This window comes from Dendropsophus ebraccatus, chromosome 14, assembly GCF_027789765.1.
Source record: "Dendropsophus ebraccatus isolate aDenEbr1 chromosome 14, aDenEbr1.pat, whole genome shotgun sequence".
NCBI classification, from domain to species: Eukaryota; Metazoa; Chordata; class Amphibia; order Anura; family Hylidae; genus Dendropsophus; species Dendropsophus ebraccatus.
The window spans coordinates 62,334,821-62,355,819 of NC_091467.1; the positions used below are offsets into that span (position 1 = coordinate 62,334,821).

At 48.3% G+C, this 20,999-nt stretch overlaps 1 protein-coding gene across 6 annotated transcripts in view; it reads left to right on the plus strand.

Annotated features, from left to right (window-relative positions):
* CEP112 (centrosomal protein 112) overlaps positions 1-1,827 on the plus strand; it is a 48,857-nt gene extending 47,030 nt beyond the window's left edge. For 5 of the 6 annotated variants that reach the window (XM_069952058.1, XM_069952056.1, XM_069952062.1 and 2 more), the window contains 3 exons: positions 874-975; positions 1,306-1,370; positions 1,630-1,827. In XM_069952058.1, the coding sequence (XP_069808159.1) occupies positions 874-975; positions 1,306-1,370; positions 1,630-1,636 (174 nt within the window). In that variant the 3' untranslated portion in view covers positions 1,637-1,827. Of the gene's footprint in view, positions 1-873; positions 976-1,305; positions 1,375-1,629 lie in introns of those variants that run through there. The other variant, XM_069952060.1, reaches the window with a different exon arrangement.
* Positions 1,828-20,999: the final 19,172 nt, after the last annotated feature.

The following is a 20,999-nucleotide window of genomic DNA, read 5'->3' on the forward strand; positions in this document are numbered from 1 at the left end:
GAGGCTCAGGACCTGCCGACCATCAGAGGGTGAGGACCCCCAGCAATGGCGGCGGCCAGTCCTCAGTTATCGCCACTCTTATTGTGACAGACGAATTAATCAGTGCAGGTGACATGAGCCATTACTGGGGACACCATGTTTATCTCTCTATTCCGAAGTGGGCGCCATGCAGAGCTCTGTCCTCGGCCCTCTCCGTCTAGTCACGGCCCCTCCATGCTGCAGCTTCTCAGTGTTTCTGTAATTATTTGCCGCAGGCGTCTGACAGCTAACATCTCTAGCAGCAAAGTAATTTCTCCTAGACCCGGCTCTGGCGGGCAGAGATAGACGGCGACAATAACCGCGAATATCACATTCTGTAGATTATACCGCTAATTACAGGATGGAGAATCTTCTCACACCTCCCAGACACAACGCAACTCTGTCTCCTCTGCTCCATACCTCCAATTACCTCCAGAGCTGCACTCACTATTTTGCTGTTAAATCATGTCTTATCTTACAGTCACCCCCAGAGCTGCGCTCACTATACTGCTGTTACATCATGTCTTATCCTCCAGAGCTGCACTCATTGTTCTTATCTGTCCTCAGGTCTCATTATGGGGGGGTACATAAAATGTGACCGGACAAGGGCTGAATGTTGATGATGATTATAAAGATTTCTACCATCCTGTCCTTGCATCCCATTATGAGGTACATAACGTGTAACTCAAGGGATACGGTTATAGAGATTTGATGTTGTTACAGCAGCTCTGTTCATCCTGCTCCTTCTGATTTATGAATACTATATGAGAGGACTATTATCACCCCATTCAAGAGTCTGGGAAAGTCGGGTGACTGCCCCATAGGATCTATAATGTTTACCATCTTTCCTCACAGATCGCTGATATCCGGCTAGAGTACGAGCTGAAGATTCGGGGACTGATGCCTGCAACCATGCGCCATGAACTGGAGGACACCATCACGTCTCTAAAATCTCAGGTAATGGATCATGTGACCAAGGAGGCTCCACCCCTATACCACAGCCCACCGCCTCTGATGACCATAGTACAGCAGAGTTGTTACTGTGTAAATGCACTATTCAGCTGGACAGTCGCCCCAACTGTTCAGTTGCTATAATTCCCGCTGTACTCGCAACACTTCCCAGAATGCAATTGAGAAGAGCTTGCTCAGTGCTCATACTGAACCAGCAGGGGATGCTGGATGATGTGTATATTGAGCCCTTCTTCCAGTCTAAGGGGTGGAGGTGTGGCCCTTATGTGGCCCCTCCTGTCCAGCGATGTCATATGTAACCTCTCTTCCCCACTACAGGTGCACTTCCTCCAGAAGAGGGCGCAGGTACTGCAGGACGACCTCACCTTACACCAGACTAAGCGGTAAGACATGGATGCTGTCTCCACCCCGATGACCTAATGTGTCGCATGATGATGTCATCCACCTTGTCGCAGTGTATCAGTAGAATAAAGTCCATATCTCCATATTCTTGAGGGTGGAGTGGGGGTTCCATTCACTTTCTTTGGGCGATGTTAAAGATTTCATGGTGTGGGGTTTGGGGGGTGTCCCCGGGGGACCATCCGGATCAGGGGAGGAATGATGATGTAGTAATGGCTGCTGTCTCTTTTGTGATGCTTGCAGGTTATGAGTTTCTGGAGGCGGCTGGACAGGAAGAGGACTCCGTCTGGGACACAGTGAGCGCTATACATGTTATAAATAAACCTAGAAGACAATCAGGAGTTGTATTTATTAATGTCCAATCCCCCATCCCCCCCAGCACATGTACCCCCCCCCCCATCCTCACCCCCATACCTCATATTAAACTTTTATTTTATATAATTTGTGTTTATTTCTTCATTACACAGACTACCCCTAAGCTAGCCCGTCCCCCATCAAACGTCTCTGATCACATGACCCTCCCCATCATACATCATCCATTCCGATTCCCTCCTCCATGACCCTGCTTGTCACACATATCCCCCCACCCCACCCCCCAAATCACACTACTCTCTAGTGTACTGTACTATATGCCCATCTAGTATAGAATGTGTAGTGTCAGAGTGTACATTGTGCTGCCCTATACTTGTGTGTGACACCAGGTGCTGTATAACACTGCCCCCCAGCAGCACAGAGGATGTCAGGAGAGGAGTGTGCTGCTCTTATAGGGGAGGTCAAAGGGTGAGAGTTACATAGAGCAAAGAGTAGGGTCCCAGCAGCACAGAGGATGTCAGAAGAGGAGAGTGCTGATCTTATTGGGGAGGTCACAGGAGAAGAGTTATAAAAGGGAGGAGCAGGGTCCTAGCAGCACAGAGGATGTCAGGAGAGGAGTGTGCTGATTTCTGGGGGTAGAAGTTGTGAGTGTTATTCTGTGGGGCGGCTATCCCCCTCCTCCTCCTTTCTTCATTACGCTGCACTTCTGGATGTTTCTGGTTCTTTACCTTTTGGGGTCTGAGGTGTGGCTGTAGTATTTGCCCCACATGTGGCTGCTTCTGTGCTCTCTTGTATGGTATGCTGGGAACTGTAGTGCCCCCCCGCCCGGATGGATTCTGCCCATTACCGCCTTATGAGATGCAGGTAGAGGCTTCAGTTGTGCAGACGGCAGCAGAAGTTGCGCTAATTCATACGGGAAGAAAACATCAGAGCTGGCGAGGGGAGGGGCTGAGCGCGGAGGTCGCCGGCTCTCAGAAGACGCCTCTATTCTACACTTTGATATCTTCGCAGTAAGGTCACTTCTTTTAAATCTTGCCATTAGGGAGCGCCGGTGCTTTAAAGCCTCCTATCAAAGGGATTTCTGCACCTTTTTTTTTTTTTAAACAAAATTGCAAGTTGCAGAAAGTAGGATGAGTGGATGAATTGTGTGCCGGCCGCCAGAAGTTACCGCGAATTACCGCCTTTTGTACCTTCGGGTTCTTTGATAAGACAGACAGCGCCATTCAGAGCGTGGGGGAGCGAGATCTAATGAGATAACCTGCTTCATGTGGAATTAAAAGCACCGAGACATCTAGAACAATGCAGATAGGACCAAAGACGAGGCATCCGGTGTAGAGGGCGGCGTCAGTGATTGACGGGGACATTAATTGGGCCCTGCGATGGAATATGCATGGATAGATGTTAGAGCTGACAATGTTATTCTGCAGGCAGCCATTGGAGGGACTGTGGCATTAAAACTGATAAGATAACCAACAGGGTAATTATAAGGGGACTTCTGCAAAAATGTATCCCCCCTCCCCAAATGTCCACCCAGTGAAAAGGGTAAGAAAATCAGCCTATAGGGAGAGGAGGTTCTATGTATATGGGTCATATTGATGGTGGTCACACCTCCCATCATCTCCATCCTCAACACTGTAAACGCCATTCCTGCCCTAGAATAGATGGACAGCACAACGCCCTAGTGGCTGGTTGTGGTACTGCGCTCTGCTCTGTAGTATGTAAGAATAATATAGAGAGATTGAAGGCTGGGTGGTGTAGAAAGCATTGCTCATCACACTGTGTGCCCCGTCCATCACTGATCTGTGTCATGTTTTCAGACGGGCTGGGGTCTGCTGACAGATGGCAGCAGCTCGGACAGCAGTCATGTTCTATGCGGCAGATTCCTGTGCAGCTCATAATGCGTTCACTCATGGTGACTATAGGTAAAGATCTACATTGCTATATACACTAATATCATGTCTCACCACCACCATTACAAATGGTCTTGTTTTTTGGGGGTGTTTTTTGTCAAGTATGATAGAAACGCAGTATAAGACCATCTGGGCAACAACGTGATTTACCAGTGCACCAGACTGGTCCAGTAGTTTGGCTATGTATAGAGAACAGATTATCTTTCAGATGACCTCCAGAGCTGCCCTTACTATTCTGCTGTTACATCAGGTTTCATCTTCCAGTTACCTCCAGAGCTGCACTCACTATTCTGATGTCCTGCTGCAGTGCATTGTGGCAGATGTTGTGTTTACACCAGTCCTGTTCCCCAAGTATAGCTCACAATTCAATATAGGTGGAAGTAGATGTGCTTTAAATCTCCCCAGAATTGTAAATCTGATCTTTCTTTGTCTCCTTGATGTTGCGTCTCTGTCTTCATCTTGAGAGGCAGAAGGGGAGGTGCAGCCCCCCGCTCACAGCATGGCATTCAGTGATCTCCGTCAGATCCAGCACCAGCGGGGTGCAAGAAATCCCCTTTCCTGCTCTCTTTAAAACCCTGGAATGTATACACAGAGTGTCAGGCTGCTGCGTTCTCAGGCTTTGTGTCACTGCCGACCTCAGTGGTGTTCCCTGCGCCGTCTATTCCTTATAATCTCTCAGACAATGGCAGCCAGCTCCAGAACCTTAGTGGTTAATGATTGTGTAATCTTTAGCTGGGCCTGGAACCTATATGTGTGCTTTGAGGGGCCCTACAGTGAATCCTGTACTGATAAACAATATATACAATGGAGACCTACAAGGAGCAGCAGGAGCAAGGTGTGATGTGTCCCTAAAGTTACATCCTGTATTATACCCCAGAGCTGCACTCACTATTCTGCTGGTGGGGTCACTGTGTACATACATTACTTATCTTGTACAGATCCTGAGATATATGCTGTGTTATACTTCAGAGCTGCACTCACTATTGTGCTGGTGGAGTCACTGTATACATACATACATTATTTATCCTGTACTATCCTCCAGAGTTGCCCTCACTTTTCTGTGGGTAGGGTCAATGTTTTGTGTATGGATTAGCCCTCCCCCCTTTTCCCGGATATTGTCTCCATTGTCTTCTCTGCTGGTAGCGCATAATCTTTTACACTGAATGTTATGTGATATGTGATGCCCCCTCTCGGGGTTAGTAAGAAGTTCCCCACGCTCTGTGATGACCCCTACCTTGTAGTTAGTTGGAGCGCCCCAATGTCTGTGATGCCCTCTCCCCTGGTGGTAGTGAGGAGTTCCTAAAGGTCTGTGACAACCCCTCCCCTGGTGTTAGTGAGGAGTTCCCCATGGTCTGTGATGACCCCCTCCTGGTGTTAGTGAGGAGTTCCCCATGGTCTGTGATGACCCCCTCCTGGTGTTAGTGAGGAGTTCCCCATGGTCTGTGATGACCCCCTCCCCTGGGGTTAGTGAGGGGTTCCCTATGGTCTGTGATGACCCCCCCCCCCCCCCCCTGGTGTTAGTGAGGAGTTCCCCATGGTCTGTGATGACCCCCTCCCCTGGGGTTAGTGAGGGGTTCCCTATGGTCTGTGATGACCCCCTCCCCTGGGGTTAGTGAGGGGTTCCCTATGGTCTGTGATGACCCCCTCCGCTGGTGTTAGTGAGGAGTTCCCCATGGTCTGTGATGACACCCCCCCCTGGGGTTAGTGAGGGGTTCCCTATGGTCTGTGATGACCCCCTCCCCTTGGGTTAGTGAGGGGTTCCCTATGGTCTGTGATGACCCTTTCCCTGGTGTTAGTGAGGAGTTCCCCATGGTCTGTGATGACCCCCTCCCCTGGGGTTAGTGAGGGGTTCCCCATGGTCTGTGATGACCCCCTCCCCTGGTGTTAGTGAGGAGTTCCCCATGGTCTGTGATGACACCCCCCCCTGGGGTTAGTGAGGGGTTCCCTATGGTCTGTGATGACCCCCTCCCCTTGGGTTAGTGAGGGGTTCCCTATGGTCTGTGATGACCCTTTCCCTGGTGTTAGTGAGGAGTTCCCCATGGTCTGTGATGACCCCCTCCCCTGGGGTTAGTGAGGGGTTCCCCATGGTCTGTGATGACCCCCTCCCCTGGTGTTAGTGAGGAGTTCCCCATGGTCTGTGATGACACCCCCCCCCCCCCCCCCCCCGTGTTGGTGAGGAGTTCCCCATGGTCTGTGATGACCCCCTCCCCTGGGGTTAGTGAGGGATTCCCTATGGTCTGTGATGACCCCTCCCCTGGTGGTAGTGAGGAGTTCCCCATGGTCTGTGATGACCCCCTCCCCTGGGGTTAGTGAGGGATTCCCTATGGTCTGTGATGACCCCCTCCCCTGGTGTTAGTGAGGAGTTCCCCATGGTCTGTGATGACCCCCTCCCCTGGGGTTAGTGAGGGATTCCCTATGGTCTGTGATGACCCCTCCCCTGGTGTTAGTGAGGAGTTCCCCATGGTCTGTGATGACCCCCTCCTGGTGTTAGTGAGGAGTTCCCCATGTTCTGTGATGACCCTCTCCCCTGGGGTTAGTGAGGGGTTCCCTATGGTCTGTGATGACACCCCCCCCCCCCCCTGGTGTTAGTGAGGAGTTCCCCATGGTCTGTGATGACCCTTTCCCTGGTGTTAGTGAGGAGTTCCCCATGGTCTGTGATGACCCCCTCCCCTGGGGTTAGTGAGGGGTTCCCTATGGTCTGTGATGACCCCCTCCCCTGGGGTTAGTGAGGGGTTCCCTATGGTCTGTGATGACCCTTTCTCTGGTGTTAGTGAGGAGTTCCCCATGGTCTGTGATGACCCCCTCCCCTGGTGGTAGTGAGGAGTTCCTAAAGGTCTGTGACGACCCCTCCCCTCAGGTTAGTGAGGGGTTCCCTATGGTCTGTGATGACCCTTTCCCTGCTGTTAGTGAGGAGTTCCCCATGGTCTGTGATGACCCCCTCCCCTGGGGTTAGTGAGGGGTTCCCTATGGTCTGTGATGACCCCCTCCCCTGGGGTTAGTGAGGGGTTCCCTATGGTCTGTGATGATCCTTTCCCTGGTGTCAGTGAGGGGTTCCCCATGGTCTGTGATGACCCCTCCGCTGGTGTTAGTGAGGGATTCCCTATGGTCTGTGATGACCCCCTCCCCTGGGGTTAGTGAGGGGTTCCCTATGGTCTGTGATGACCCCCTCCCCTGGGGTTAGCTAGGAGCCCTCTTCCCCCACAGAATTGATGCTGGACAGTAGATGGACAGTGTGATTGCTGTCTACATGTCAGTTCTGAGCAGGGCCCAGGCCCTCTGAGGTCACACTTGGTCACCTCACTGAACCTCTGCTCATCACTGCTTCAGTTGGTGTTTACATTGTGCCGCATGATCTGCCCCTTTTCGATGTGAGCTTAGGTCATGGTACCCATTTTCTCCTTACTCCTCCAAGCAGTGATCTTCGGTTACGGTGCCTATCTTCTCCTTTTGCCTCCTCCTACAGGCAGTGAGCTTAGGTTATGGTGCACATATTTTCCTTTCTCTTCCTTCAGACTGTGAGTTTAGGTTATGGTACACATCTTCTCCTCCCTCCTGTTCTCGGCTGTGAGGTTAGGTCATTGTGCCCATCTTCTCCTTCTTCTTCCAGGCTGTGAGCTTAGGTTATGGTACACATCTTCTCCTCCTTCTTCCTCCTCCTCCTCCTCCTCCTCCAAGATATGATATTAGCTCATGGTGCCCATCTTCTCCATCCTCCACCAGGCTGTGAACTTATGTTATGGTGCCCGTCCTCTCCTTCCTTTTCCTCCTCCTCCAGACTGTGAGCTTAGGTCACAATGCTCATCTTCTCACTATTCCTCCTCCTTCAGGCTGTGAGTGTAGATCATAGTACCCATCTTCTCCTTCTTCCTCCTCCAGGCTGTGAGCCAAGCCTTTGCTGCCCTTCCTGTCTCCCTGGATCCATCTCTATAGTGCCCATGTATCAGATATAGAGCCAACATAGTGATATAGAGTCATTCAGTAGAGAAGGCAGATATTTCCTGTCTGCCATCTGACTGCTCCTTCATCTTATAGGATGTCACCCTCTACCAGTCTTATCTTACCCAGTACCCAGTAATTTGGGAGCTGACCAGGACAGTAACGTGACTCAGTGACTGAGCAGGAAGTGACTGAAGTCACGGGATCTGCGCCAATCCTGCTTTCCTCATCACAGCATCTCCCATCATCCTGGAATCTACAACCAGACAACATGGTGGACAGATGTATATTGGATGGGGGGGGGGGGGGGGGGGAGTGCCGTGACCTACCGACCATCCTGCTTTCCTCCTGTAACAACTGTGGACAATTATTGTAGGAGTCGCCTCCGGCCCTGGACACTGCTCTCTCAGCTGCACACGTTTCTTTTGAAGTTGAAAAAATTCTTTGTACAATTGATTCGCAAGAAACGTTTAAAATGTTAAATAGATGTCAGTGACGGTGAGAATCCTACCCTGTGAATCTGCTGTTTTACCAACTCCAGAATATCTACTCCAAGAACCAGCACAACTGAAGAGAAAAATGGATACAGATGAAAAGAGCTTAGATCCAGAGAAAGATATCAGCTACAGATGAGAAGAGCTTAGATCCAGAAAAAGATATCATTATATACAGAGGAGAAGAGCTTAGATCCAGAGAAAAATATCATTATATACAGAGGAGACCGTAGATCCAGAGAAAAATATCATTATATACAGAGGAGACCGTAGATCCAGAGAAAAATATCATTATATACAGAGGAGACCGTAGAACCAGAGAAAAATATCATTATATACAGAGGAGGCCGTAGATCCAGAGAAAAATATCATTATATACAGAGGAGACCGTAGATCCAGAGAAAAATATCATTATATACAGAGGAGACCGTAGAACCAGAGAAAAATATCATTATATACAGAGGAGACCGTAGATCCAGAGAAAGATATCATTATATACAGAGGAGACCGTAGATCCAGAGAGAGATATCATTATATACAGAGGAGACCGTAGATCCAGAGAGAGATATCATTATATACAGAGGAGACCGTAGATCCAGAGAGAGATATCATTATATACAGAGGAGACCGTAGATCCAGAGAGAGATATCATTATACACAGAGGAGACCGTAGATCCAGAGAGAGATATCATTATACACAGAGGAGACCGTAGATCCAGAGAGAGATATCATTATACACAGAGGAGAGCGTAGATCCAGAGAGAGATATCATTATACACAGAGGAGAGCGTAGATCCAGAGAGAGATATCATTATACACAGAGGAGAGCGTAGATCCAGAGAAAGATATCATTATACACAAAGGAGAGCGTAGATCCAGAGAAAGATATTGGATACAGAGAAGAACAGCTTAGATCCAGAGAAAAATATTATTATATACAGAGGAAAAGAGCTTAGATCCAGAGAAAAATATTATTATATACAGAGGAAAAGAGCTTAGATCCAGAGAAATATATCAGATACAGAGGAGAGTGTAGATCCAGAGAAAGATATTGGATACAGAGAAGAACTTAGATCCAGAGAAATATATTAGATCCAGAGGAGAAGAGCTTAGATCCAGAGAAAGATATTATTATATACAGAGGAAAAGAGCTTAGATCCAGAGAAAGATATCATTATATACAGAGGAGAGTGTAGATCCAGAGAAAGATATCAGATACAGAGGAGAGTGTAGATCCAGAGAAAGATATCAGATACAGAGGAGAGCGTAGATCCAGAGAAAGATATCAGATACAGAGGAGAGCGTAGATCTAAAGAAAGATATTTGATACAGAGAAGAACTTAGATCCAGAGAAATATATTAGATCCAGAGGAGAAGAGCTTAGATCCAGAGAAAGATATTATTATATACAGAGGAAAAGAGCTTAGATCCAGAGAAAGATATCATTATATACAGAGGAGAGTGTAGATCCAGAGAAAGATATCAGATACAGAGGAGAGTGTAGATCCAGAGAAAGATATCAGATACAGAGGAGAGCGTAGATCCAGAGAAAGATATCAGATACAGAGGAGAGCGTAGATCTAAAGAAAGATATTTGATACAGAGAAGAACTTAGATCCAGAGAAATATATTAGATACAGAGGAGAAGAGCTTAGATCCAGAGAAAGATATTATTATATACAGAGAAGAGCTTAGATCCAGAGAAAGATATCATTATATACAGAGGAAAAGAGCATAGATCCAGAGAAAGATATCATTATATACAGAGGAGAGCGTGGATCCAGAGAAAGATATCATTTTATACAGAGGAGAGCGTAGATCCAGAGAAAGATATCATTATATACAGAAGAGAGCGTAGATCCAGAGAAAGATATCGGATACAGAGGAGAAGACCTTAGATCCAGAGAAAGACATTAGAGACAGAGGAGAGCATATATCCAGAAAAAGATATACGCTACAGAGGAGAAGAGCGTAGATCCAGAAAAGATATCGGATACAGAGGAGAAAAGCTTAAAGTCCATTTACACAGAAAGATTATCTGACAGATTATCTGCCAAAGATTTGAAGCCAAAGTGAGTAATGGATTTAAAAAGAGGAATAATTTCAGGCTTTCCTTTTTCCTGATCTCTGTTTCTGGCTTTGGCAGATCATCTGTCAGATAATCTTACTGTGTAAATGGACCCTTAGGGCCCTATTCCACAGTAACGATAATCGGACGAATCGGCCCCATTTGGCCCGATTCGGCCGATTATCGTTCGGTGAAATAGAGAGAACGATCAGCCGATGATCGTGTCATCGGCTGATCGTTCATTTAGGGCCAGACCTAAAATCATCGTTCCCCCAGATATCAGATACAGAGAAGAGCTTAGATCCAGAGAAAGATATTAGAAACAGAGGAGAGTGTAGCTCCAGAGGAAGATATCAGGTACAGAGAAGAAGAGCTTAGATCCAGAGAAAGATATCAGCTACAGAGAAGAAGAGCTTAGAAACAGAGAAATCTATCAGATACAGAGGAGAAGAGCTTAGATACAGAGAAAGATATCAGCTACAGAGAAGAAGAGCTTAGATACAGAGAAAGATATCAGCTACAGAGAAGAAGCGCTTAGAAACAGAGAAATCTATCAGATACAGAGGAGAAGAGCTTAGATACAGAGAAAGATATCAGATGTGGCGGCACCATCGGCTATTTGATCTACATTGAGTCCACCTTTGTCCCAGCAGTAGTGTTGAGAGGAAATGTCGAACTGTTAGGGTTCTTCAACGTTCTCTGAACCCAATGCTCTGCATATGACTCCCCGCCTTGAAAACATGGATATGGCCATAGGCTGAACATTGTATCTAAAGATGGACAGAGGGGGTGTAATATAGAAGTGTGAGCGGAGGACGGATGGGGTGTAATACAGGAGTGTGAGCGGAGGACGGAGGGGGTGTAATACAGGAGTGTGAGCGGAGGACGGAGGTGGTGTAATACAGGAGTGTGAGCGGAGGACGGAGGGGGTGTAATACAGGAGTGTGAGCGGAGGACAGAGGGGATGTAATACAGGAGTGTGAGCGGAGGACGGAGGGGGTGTAATACAGGAGTGTGAGCGGAGGACGGAGGGGGTGTAATACAGGAGTGTGAGCGGAGGACGGAGGGGGTGTAATACAGGAGTGTGAGCGGAGGACGGAGGGGGTGTAATACAGGAGTGTGAGCGGAGGACGGAGGGGGTGTAATACAGGAGTGTGAGCGGAGGACGGAGGGGGTGTAATACAGGAGTGTGAGCGGAGGACGGAGGGGGTGTAATACAGGAGTGTGAGCGGAGGACGGAGGGGGTGTAATACAGGAGTGTGAGCGGAGGACGGAGGGGGTGTAAGGGTATGTGCACACTGAGGAAAAGGCGAGGAATTCAGCTTGAAATTCAGCTTGAAATTCCTCCCGTAAAAAATGTACAGAGCAAAGTCCCATTGTGTTCAATGGGTTTTCTGCTCTGTTGTTCACACTGCAGAATTTCCGAGCAGAATTTTCTGCTGTAGATCTGCTAGAGGAATCCTATAGAAGTCAATGGGGGGCTTAAATTCTGCTTGAATTCTGCCTGAAAACTTTCAGCTACAATTCCTCGAGAATTGCTCAGTGTGCAAGGGCCCAAATACAGGAGTGTGAGCGGAGGACGGAGGGGGTGTAATACAGGAGTGTGAGCGGAGGACGGAGGGGGTGTAATACAGGAGTGTGAGCGGAGGACGGAGGGGTTGTAATACAGGAGTGTGAGCGGAGGACGGAGGGGTTGTAATACAGGAGTGTGAGCGGAGGACGGAGGGGGTGTAATACAGGAGTGTGAGCGGAGGACGGAGGGGGTGTAATACAGGAGTGTGAGCGGAGGACGGAGGGGTTGTAATACAGGAGTGTGAGCGGAGGACGGAGGGGGTGTAATACAGGAGTGTGAGCGGAGGACGGAGGGGGTGTAATACAGGAGTGTGAGCGGAGGACGGAGGGGTTGTAATACAGGAGTGTGAGCGGAGGACGGAGGGGTTGTAATACAGGAGTGTGAGCGGAGGACGGAGGGGTTGTAATACAGGAGTGTGAGCGGAGGACGGAGGGGTTGTAATACAGGAGTGTGAGCGGAGGACGGAGGGGGTGTAATACAGGAGTGTGAGCGGAGGACGGAGGGGGTGTAATACAGGAGTGTGAGCAGAGGACAGAGGGGGTGTAATACAGGAGTGTGAGCGGAGGACGGAGGGGTTGTAATACAGGAGTGTGAGCGGAGGACGGAGGGGTTGTAATATGAACCAAACCAATTTGAACCAAACTTCCAGCAGATGGTAATCTGGCCTGGGATAAACTTATATCTATCCTAAGATAATAAGAAAGGAAATACTAATAGGGCAGATTAGATGGAGCAGGGGGGCGTAATAGGAGTGATTGGAGGACGGGGGTATAATATAGGTGTGTGAGCGGAGGACAGAGGGTGGATGTACTATAGGAGTGTGAGTGGAGAATGGGGAGAGTGTAATCTGGATGTGGGGGGGGTGGAGAACACCCGCTACATTTGTTTGGCTACAACCGCATCGGTGGAATTTGGTAAAATAATGTTTTTAAGCTGATTTTTTTTTTTTTTTTCTAACATGGTGACACAGTGATTATTGCTGATGCAGAGCAGATCCTGCTTGCGTACTCATCTCTGCTGTTCTGTCTCCACTTCCCGACACTATTCCCCCCATCATCCTTCCTTCATCTCTGCCGCTGCTCTCCACATTATTGTCTAGAAATTCCTTGGCCGGTGACGGATAAAAGGATTAAACACTTCAAAGAGCTGCATGATGAGTGCAGCCTACGGCAGGAGTCGATCCTGGAGTGGACACTGAGCCAGGCAGCCGCCAGCTCTGCTATATCACATGACCGCTCCATTGGCCTCTGTGTCTGGTTTTCAAATCCAATCCATGTCACGAGTCCATAGAGGATAAGAGGATAGACAGGACAGCGCTGTGCAGGATATTTTTCCATTCACTGACAGCAAACAAGGATCCTGATGGTGAAGTGAACCACAGTGTGTGTTATGTCTGTATAATTGATGTTACGCAATTTATGTAATTTGGAGGGATTTAGAGAAGCTGGAGGCTTGGGCAGATAAATAACAAATGAAGTTAAATGTGGATAAATGTAAGGTTATGCGCTTGGGCCTTAGATATAATAAGTACAGTTATGTGCTAAATAATAAAACACTGGGTAAAACTGCTTCCAAACAGGACCTGGGGGTATTGGTAAACAGTAAAGGCAATTTTACTGATCAGTGCCAGGCAGCAGCTGCCAAGGCTAATAAAATAATGGGATGCATCAAAAGAGGCCGAGATGCTAAAGATGAGAACATAGTTTTGCCTCTTTATAAATCACTGGTCAGACCACACATGGAATACTGTGTACAGTTTTGGGAACCGATATATAAGAAGGACACAGCTGAAGTTGAACGGGTGCAACGGGTCATTAGAAGAATGGGTGGGTTACATTACTAAGACAGGTTAGTTCAGAAAAAAAAAGACGTCTTAGGGGCGATCTGATCACAATGTACAAATATATGAATGGACCGTACAGAGATCTTTGTAGTGATCTTTTTACTCCTAGGCCTGTTTGGATGCTTTTCTCGATTAAATATAATATTACAAGTTCTGGGCATTAGATTACATGTGATTGAACATCAACTGAACATCAGTGAGCTGCACATTACCTTATTTAAAAAAAAAACAAAAACTTTATTTAACAATTTTCATAGTAGTAGTACAGACAACCACACACATTACCTTATGACACAAATACCAGCATGATGCTACCCACATCTGAGGGTGACTATTACACAAGAACGTGCTGATTTTATTCTTCCATGTGTAGAGGTGACAGATCAGACAGGAGTGAGGTTAGCTCTTGGCAGCACTAATGGAGACTTCACCACGCTCCTGCACCACTTCTGGTTCATATTGCATCCCAACAGAGAAGAGTATGGAAGAACAGGTCATAACATTGCGAATAACACACGGAGAAATTACAGGGTCCGCGGGTAACACGTTCATTGTAATTCCTAAACAATCCTGAGTGGTAAATGTAATGTAGGCGCACAGTGAGCCCCACCAACAGAATAGTGAGTACAGCTCTGGAGGAAGTGGCTGGTTCCTGGAAAGGGCCTCCACTATAAAGATCTGGACTCCCATTCTCCAGTCCAGGCTGGTGGAGGGTGGTGAAAACAAACCCCCTACCCAGCCCGTGCTCCTAAGGTTCCTTCGGTAGGAAGATCTAGCCATACTTGTACCCATCAAGGGCCCAGACAAAATGTGTGGCGTTTCAGGCCCTGAGGAGTCTATTACTACCTCCAGCTCAGTGTGAGCACTTGGGGAAACAGCTGAGAGAGCTGCGGAAGGATTTCCAGGTTGTCAGTGGTAAACCAGGTGCATCCAGCCGGAGGAACAAGTCTGAGTTCTTCCAGCATATACAGACCCTGAAAGGGGAGGTCAAAAGGCTGGAAGGAGAGAGCGAGATCCTCTTACAGGTTGCTGGGCCTTTCCAGAAGATGCTGAATGAGGAAAGGTTTGAGTAAATGTGGAGAAGGAATGCTCCAATGGACTATGTGGCAAGTGATGAGAGGGAGAGAAGGGGGTGAAGAGGGAGATGCAAAAATGTTGCAGTGCGCTTTCCAAAGCTAGGGGACTGTACCCAAGGGGGTAGCTAATCTCCCATGTGCTCTAGTGCAAGGGGTCAACCTGGGCACTATTACATTGTGCTCGTCATGACAGCCAGAAGTCTCGTGAAGGCCTCCAGGTCTGCCACAATTTTGCTGCAAAGGTTCTGCAGGGCTGCCACAACTGGTTAGATTAAAAACTGATTGATAAAAACTTTTAACCTGTCTCTCTGACACGTCAAAAGTTTTTTCTTTGTGACCTGTCACAAAGTATTCTGGACCCGAGCAGCATGCAATCTGTTTGTTGCTGAAAGTTTGGGTATCGATGGAGACAACCACACCTGGTCTGGATGAGAACATTGGTTGTGCGTATTACCTGTGGCAAATGGATTGCTTGCCGATTGAGTCCAGGGTACTTTGTGACAGGTACACTTTATGTGCTAATGATACCATGGCTAATGGTAGTAATGTTGCTAGTAAGGCAGGGACAGGTCCAGCTATTCCAACTGCTATTAGAAGATATGCAAGTGTGGTGGCTGGAAACCAGGAAGATCCTCACCTCCAGACTTTAATGTTGAAGGTCACTTGCAGTGGTGCCTCCTGAAGGCGTTGTGGAGAGGAAAGAACACTCCAGGTGGAGGGAAAGAAGGTCGACCTGTCCTTCTGGGTACATAGACGTGGTTTAGAGTACTTCCAGAAGCATAATGGAGGAGTGGTCTGGTCCCTCCAAAAACCAAGGTAGGAGACTGGCCGTAGGAATGTGGCCATCTGGTGTACGAGGCAGTGATGTGTGTCCCTAGAGGTGAAAGGTTGTATAGATTGTCTTCCAAATGGGGTTCAGAGCGAGTGATATCTTTGCCCTGATCAACCCCCTACGGCCCCTCCAAGTTTGACATTCGCTTCATTAGACAGAAAGAGCTTCAGGTTTTCTGGTGTAACTATGAGTTGCTAAAATATGCGCCCAGATAGTGACATTTTGCCAAAATGCAGTGAAGAAAGTGACTACTGACCCATAATCAGATGCTTTCTTGTTATGACATAAAGACCTGGTTGGCCAGTTATAGGGAGGTGATGGATGTCCCCCGGAAAAATTGTGATGAGCATGGCCTGGGTCTGGGGCCTGGACGCTTTCTGTCCGTCTTAAGCCTTCAGAGAACACAGTCACCCACATACCATCGGCAGCTTCTCTTGACCATTATAGGATTTAGGTTTTCTACCGGGGGCAACCAAAGCAGTACCGCACGTGCACCAATCCCAACCACTTTAGTGCAGACTACAGCAAACAGGTGTGTGCACTGTGTGGTGGGGAAGAACATCTAGCCACTACCTGTGGCCAAATATGTTGTCACCTGTGTTGTTACTTAGGTCACCCACGTAGCCAGTACCTACACTCCTCTTAAAGTTCAGGGTGGCAAGTGTAGTCCAGTGTCCTGCTGCTGGTGCTGGCTCAGATGGACAAACTGAGGTTAAATGAGATGATAACACGACTTTGCTGAAAAAGTCAGGTTACCAATTCCTCTAGTTCTTCTCAGTATGAGAATCTGGATGAAGGTAGGAGAAAGTGTCAAGATGAGAAAAAGGGTGGCAAAGGGAAAAGTCAGAAGGGGCCAAAGGCGACTTCTAAACCCAGTGTTACGGGCCAGATATTGAAGGAAACCTCAACCCACCCCGCTCTCTTCTCTCTAATAGGTGTCAGTCCCTCGATGACGCCTCCTACCTGTCTTCAGAATGAGGAAAAGGGACAGGAGGCAGTGGAGCATCCAGGAGGCACCCCGCCTGCTCCTGTTGAAGCAGGATCTTGAAAATCAGGGTATGGACATGACTGAGAGCTTAAAGTGGTCTAAAGAGCAAACTAAGGGGTCTTCCTCTGATTTAGAAGAGGGGAGAAAAAAGGGAAAGAAACCAATTAACTAGGCCATCCAGCTGTATCTCCCAGTATGGGAGCATTCATCCCATTTATGCTGGCATCCATTAGCTGTGCCAACATTAAGTCAGATACGGCTAGATTTACAGCCTTTGATTTTCTCAGTTGTATTAACGCCAACATTTTATTTTTGCAGGAGACCAGGTTGATAAATGTAGCCTCTGAAGTAAAAGCCAGAAGAGAGTGGAGACATTGGCCTTCACACTGGTCTCTTCTGGCTGAGCCGTATAGTAGGGTGGAGGTCCTATTTACCGCTCCTGTAGAATGCAGATGGGTTATTGAGTTAGGGAGGTGCCTGATATTGCGTGTCATCATAAAGGGGGAGGAGCTCTGGCTCATTACCATCTATGCCCCACAAACTAAGTGGGACCTTAAAAGTCTCTTCATGAGGATTAAGCCCTTTCTTTTTACAAGTTGACAGGTGATCTTTGGTAGAGACTTCAATAATGTCACTAGGTCTCAGGATAGGAGAGACGATAAAGACAGGCTTGGCAAATGATGGCGTGGTGCAGAATAGCATAGTTAGAGAAGCTTGCCTGGAGGTGGCCCACATCTGGAGCCTCTCGGGCCATGCCGGTTTAACCTTTCATCAAGGTAGCTGCAGGTCTTTATTAGACCGTTTCTATGTAAAGGAGGAAGCCATCTCTTTCATGGTGTCCGTGGTTGAAGTGGAGTTCTCCGACCACTGTCTGATTTTGTTTTCCTTGAATGTTTCAGAGACCCTCCTTCCTTTTCCGGATGGGAAGAAGCTACTGGAGGCTGAATTCATCCCTCCTGGTAGAAGCAGAGGTAAGACGGTGTATTACGGAGTTTCTTGAGTGTCAGGTACCTTCACTCACCCTATGTAGTAGTAAGTCAGAGTGATGGGAAGATATTCAAGCTGGTTGCTAGTTTCTTTCTCCAGCTCCTGAGCCTGAAAAGGTATCATGTGTATCAGGGAAACTCTAGCATTTTGTCTCGACTTGAGGTAGTAGAAAGATCTCCAGAGTGAAAACATTGCTCATGAGGTGTCAGTATGATAGGTATGCATCTTTAGATTTTGATAGGGATTTTAGGAGGTACTCCTTGCCTGACCCCTACATAAACTGTAAGACGTCAGTAAGTAGTGATCGTGAGTAGGGATGGTCCGAACCGAGTTCGGTTCCGGTTCGTACGAACCCGAACCCTCGGTAATGATTCCCGCTGTCTGCCTACTCCGTGGAGCGGGCGGATCCAGCGGGAGGACCACCTGGAAAACTGGGATACAGCCATAGCCCTAGGCTGTATCCCAGTTTTCCAGGCGTTACTCCCGCTGTATCTGCCCGCTCCACGGAGCGGGCAGACATCGGGAATCTGCTGCCGAGCGTTTGGGTTCATACGAACCCGAACCTCGGCAGGTTCGGGCCATCCCTAATCGTGAGAGGACTGGTTGAGCAGGATATCTGAGGCGGTCCAGATCAAGGATCCTGAAGGTCATTAGATCATCTCACACCTCTTTTGGCAGAAGAGATCAGGGAAGAGGAAGTCAGGTGATTTGAAAAGCTTGCCCTGAATAAGTTGCCAGGTCCAGACTGCTCAACATCTGAGTGGTATAAGATCTCTTGGTTCCCCAATTGACCGAGTTCTTCAATGTGTCTCATTTTGCCAAGGTCAGTGAGGTGGTCAGCCCTGATTCTTCTGTCGAAGGGTAAAGATCCAAGGCATATTATGAATTGGAGACCCATAGCTCTTCTCAATATGGACAGGAAGCTTTTACTGATACTGTTTAATCGGTTGGTGAAGTTTGAGCTTATTTTGGAGACTGAGCACTGCTGTGTTCCAGGCCAAAGCACCTTTACTGTTGTCTTTAGTATCAGGGAGGCAGTAGAGCAGAGTAATGCTGGTCTTAGGAAGGGGTACTTGCTGTCCCTGGAACGGACCAAAGCATTTGATCAGATCAACCATGAATGGTCCCTCCTTCTGTGATATGGCCTACTAAATGCCTTTGTTAATTGGCTTACGCAGGGGTGATGAGTTTGCGGCTGGTGAATGGTTGGTCTGGTGTTTGCCAGGGCTGCCCGTATTGTATGTGTTCGCAATTGACCCTTTTCTTAGGAGGATCGGTTGTGGATCTTTTGGCAGGGGTCAGGATGAGCTTGAAGGAGCCAGGAGCCACTCTGAGAGTGGTAGTGTATGCTGATGATGTTAGGAGGCAAAAGTGGTGATGTGATACGTGGACCACTACTTATAGTCAGCTGGGTCCAAGATCAACCGAGACAAGGATGAAGGTTTCTGACTGGGAGGGGGAGATTCCAGTTATGATCTCCTGGACACCCTTCCAGAGCTCCAAGAAAAGTATTGGGCATTACATTTATCCAGGGTGATTACCCCACTAAAAACTGAGATGGTAGGTTTAAAAGGTGGACCAGTGGATAGGTTGGTCTTTGACCTTTAAAGGGTCTGCCCTTTTTAATATATTGCTGCTGGTGCATATAAAACAATAAACATGTTCTCCTTACCTGTCGGCGCTGCCTCTGTGTCCTCGTCTGGTGTGCCCAGATGACCGCAGAGCCTCCATTTCTGAGACTTGTCTGAAACGGAAACTTGTCCCAGAAGTAACAATCTGCTCAGCCAATCACTGGCTGCGGGCTGTCCTGTCTCAGTCAGCGATGGGCTAAGCGCGCTGTCACTCCCAAGATGTCTCGGAAGTGGAGGCTCTCTAGTCAGCGGGGGACACTGGTGACACCAGAGGAGGACACAGAGGGAGCGCAGATAGGTAAGGAAAACATGTTTATTGTTCTTATATGCACAAGCAGCAATATAAGTCTGACTGCCGGAAAACCTCTTGAAAAGAACAGGTACACCTAGTAAAATCAATACTTGCCCTTTGTTCTTCTTGGGCAGTGTATGCATCTTGCCAAAGGCTTCCTATACTAGCATCTAGTGCAGTGATGGGCAACCTTTTGAGCTTGGTGTGTCAGTTTTCGGCAAAAAAACGAGTATAACTCGGTTGGTGTGTCACTTTGCGAAAAAAACACCATAATTTTGCGATATTTATAGTTTAAATAACTATTATTATTAATAATTATTACTACTATTATAATAATTACTGTGTGAAGTAAACTAAAAACCACAAACACAACAAAAACTATAAACCACTACCTCACCTGACCCCCATCCCTCCCCATACACTACCCTACCCGACCCCTATCTCTCCCCATACACTACCCTACCCGACCCCTATCTCTCCCCATACACTAGCCTACCTGACCCTTCCACATACACTACCCCACCTGACCCTTCCTCATACACTACCCCACCAGACCCTTCCACATACACTACCCCACCTGACCCTTCCTCATACACTACCGTACCTGACCCTTCCACACACACTACCCCACCTGACCTCCTTACCCACACACACATTACCCAACCTGACCCGATCCCTTCCCACACACACGGAATTCCTCACCTGACCCATCCCCTGACCCCAATCCCCTGACCTCCATCCTTCCACACACACACAATACCCCACCTGACCCATCCCCTGACCCCAATCCCCTGACCTCCATCCTTCCACACACACACACACAATACCCCACCTGACCCATCCCCCGACACCCCCCCCCCCCCACACACACACACAATACCCCACCTGACCCATCCCCCGACCCCCATCCCTCCCCACACACACTTACAATTCCGCTGCGGTCCAGAATGCGGGCTCTGGCACCGGGAGACGACGCTGGAGGAAGGAACAGGACTGGGCTGGAGGCAGGTGCAGGAGCAAGACGGGGCTGGAGCGCGGCACTGTTGTGGCCAGTGGTATGCAACTACTGTGCCGGGTGACGTCACAGTAGCTGCGTCCGGGGGGTACGTGGGGCGGGGAATATGTGGGGTCAGGCCGCACTGTTAGGCCGCGGGGCTGTCATGGAGTTTGCATGCGGCCGCATGTGAGTGACTATGGCTACATAGGTCCGCCATCACGGATCTAGAGCCTGCTCCTCCAGCTATGGGGAATAGACTCAACCTGGTCCAGAGATGTTACTCATTGCAGTATAAGACCTCTGGAAAGACAGGGCTCCTTCATGGGTCTTATGTTATTCAGTTATGTCTAAACTGGGACAATTTTAGGTTGGAGCCAAGAAGGGCTGAGACAATGTTATTGGGGGGAAGAGCAGTGCCAACCTCCTTTTATTAGGTGCCAACCTCATATACCAGGGAGCAGTACAAGCCTCCTATAATGTGGACCATTGCAGGGGGCACTGCCATTCTCCTATAGTGGGGAGGGGAGTGTTCTCTGCGCCCTTTGATGTGTCGGGCCCTTTGATGTGGCAGCAGTGTGTGTCCTAGTGCAAGGTGGCGAGTGTGACAGATCAGTATCAGCTCCCTCCTCCCTCTGCTCTCCTGCTCCTCCTCCTCCTCCTCCCTCCTCCCTGCC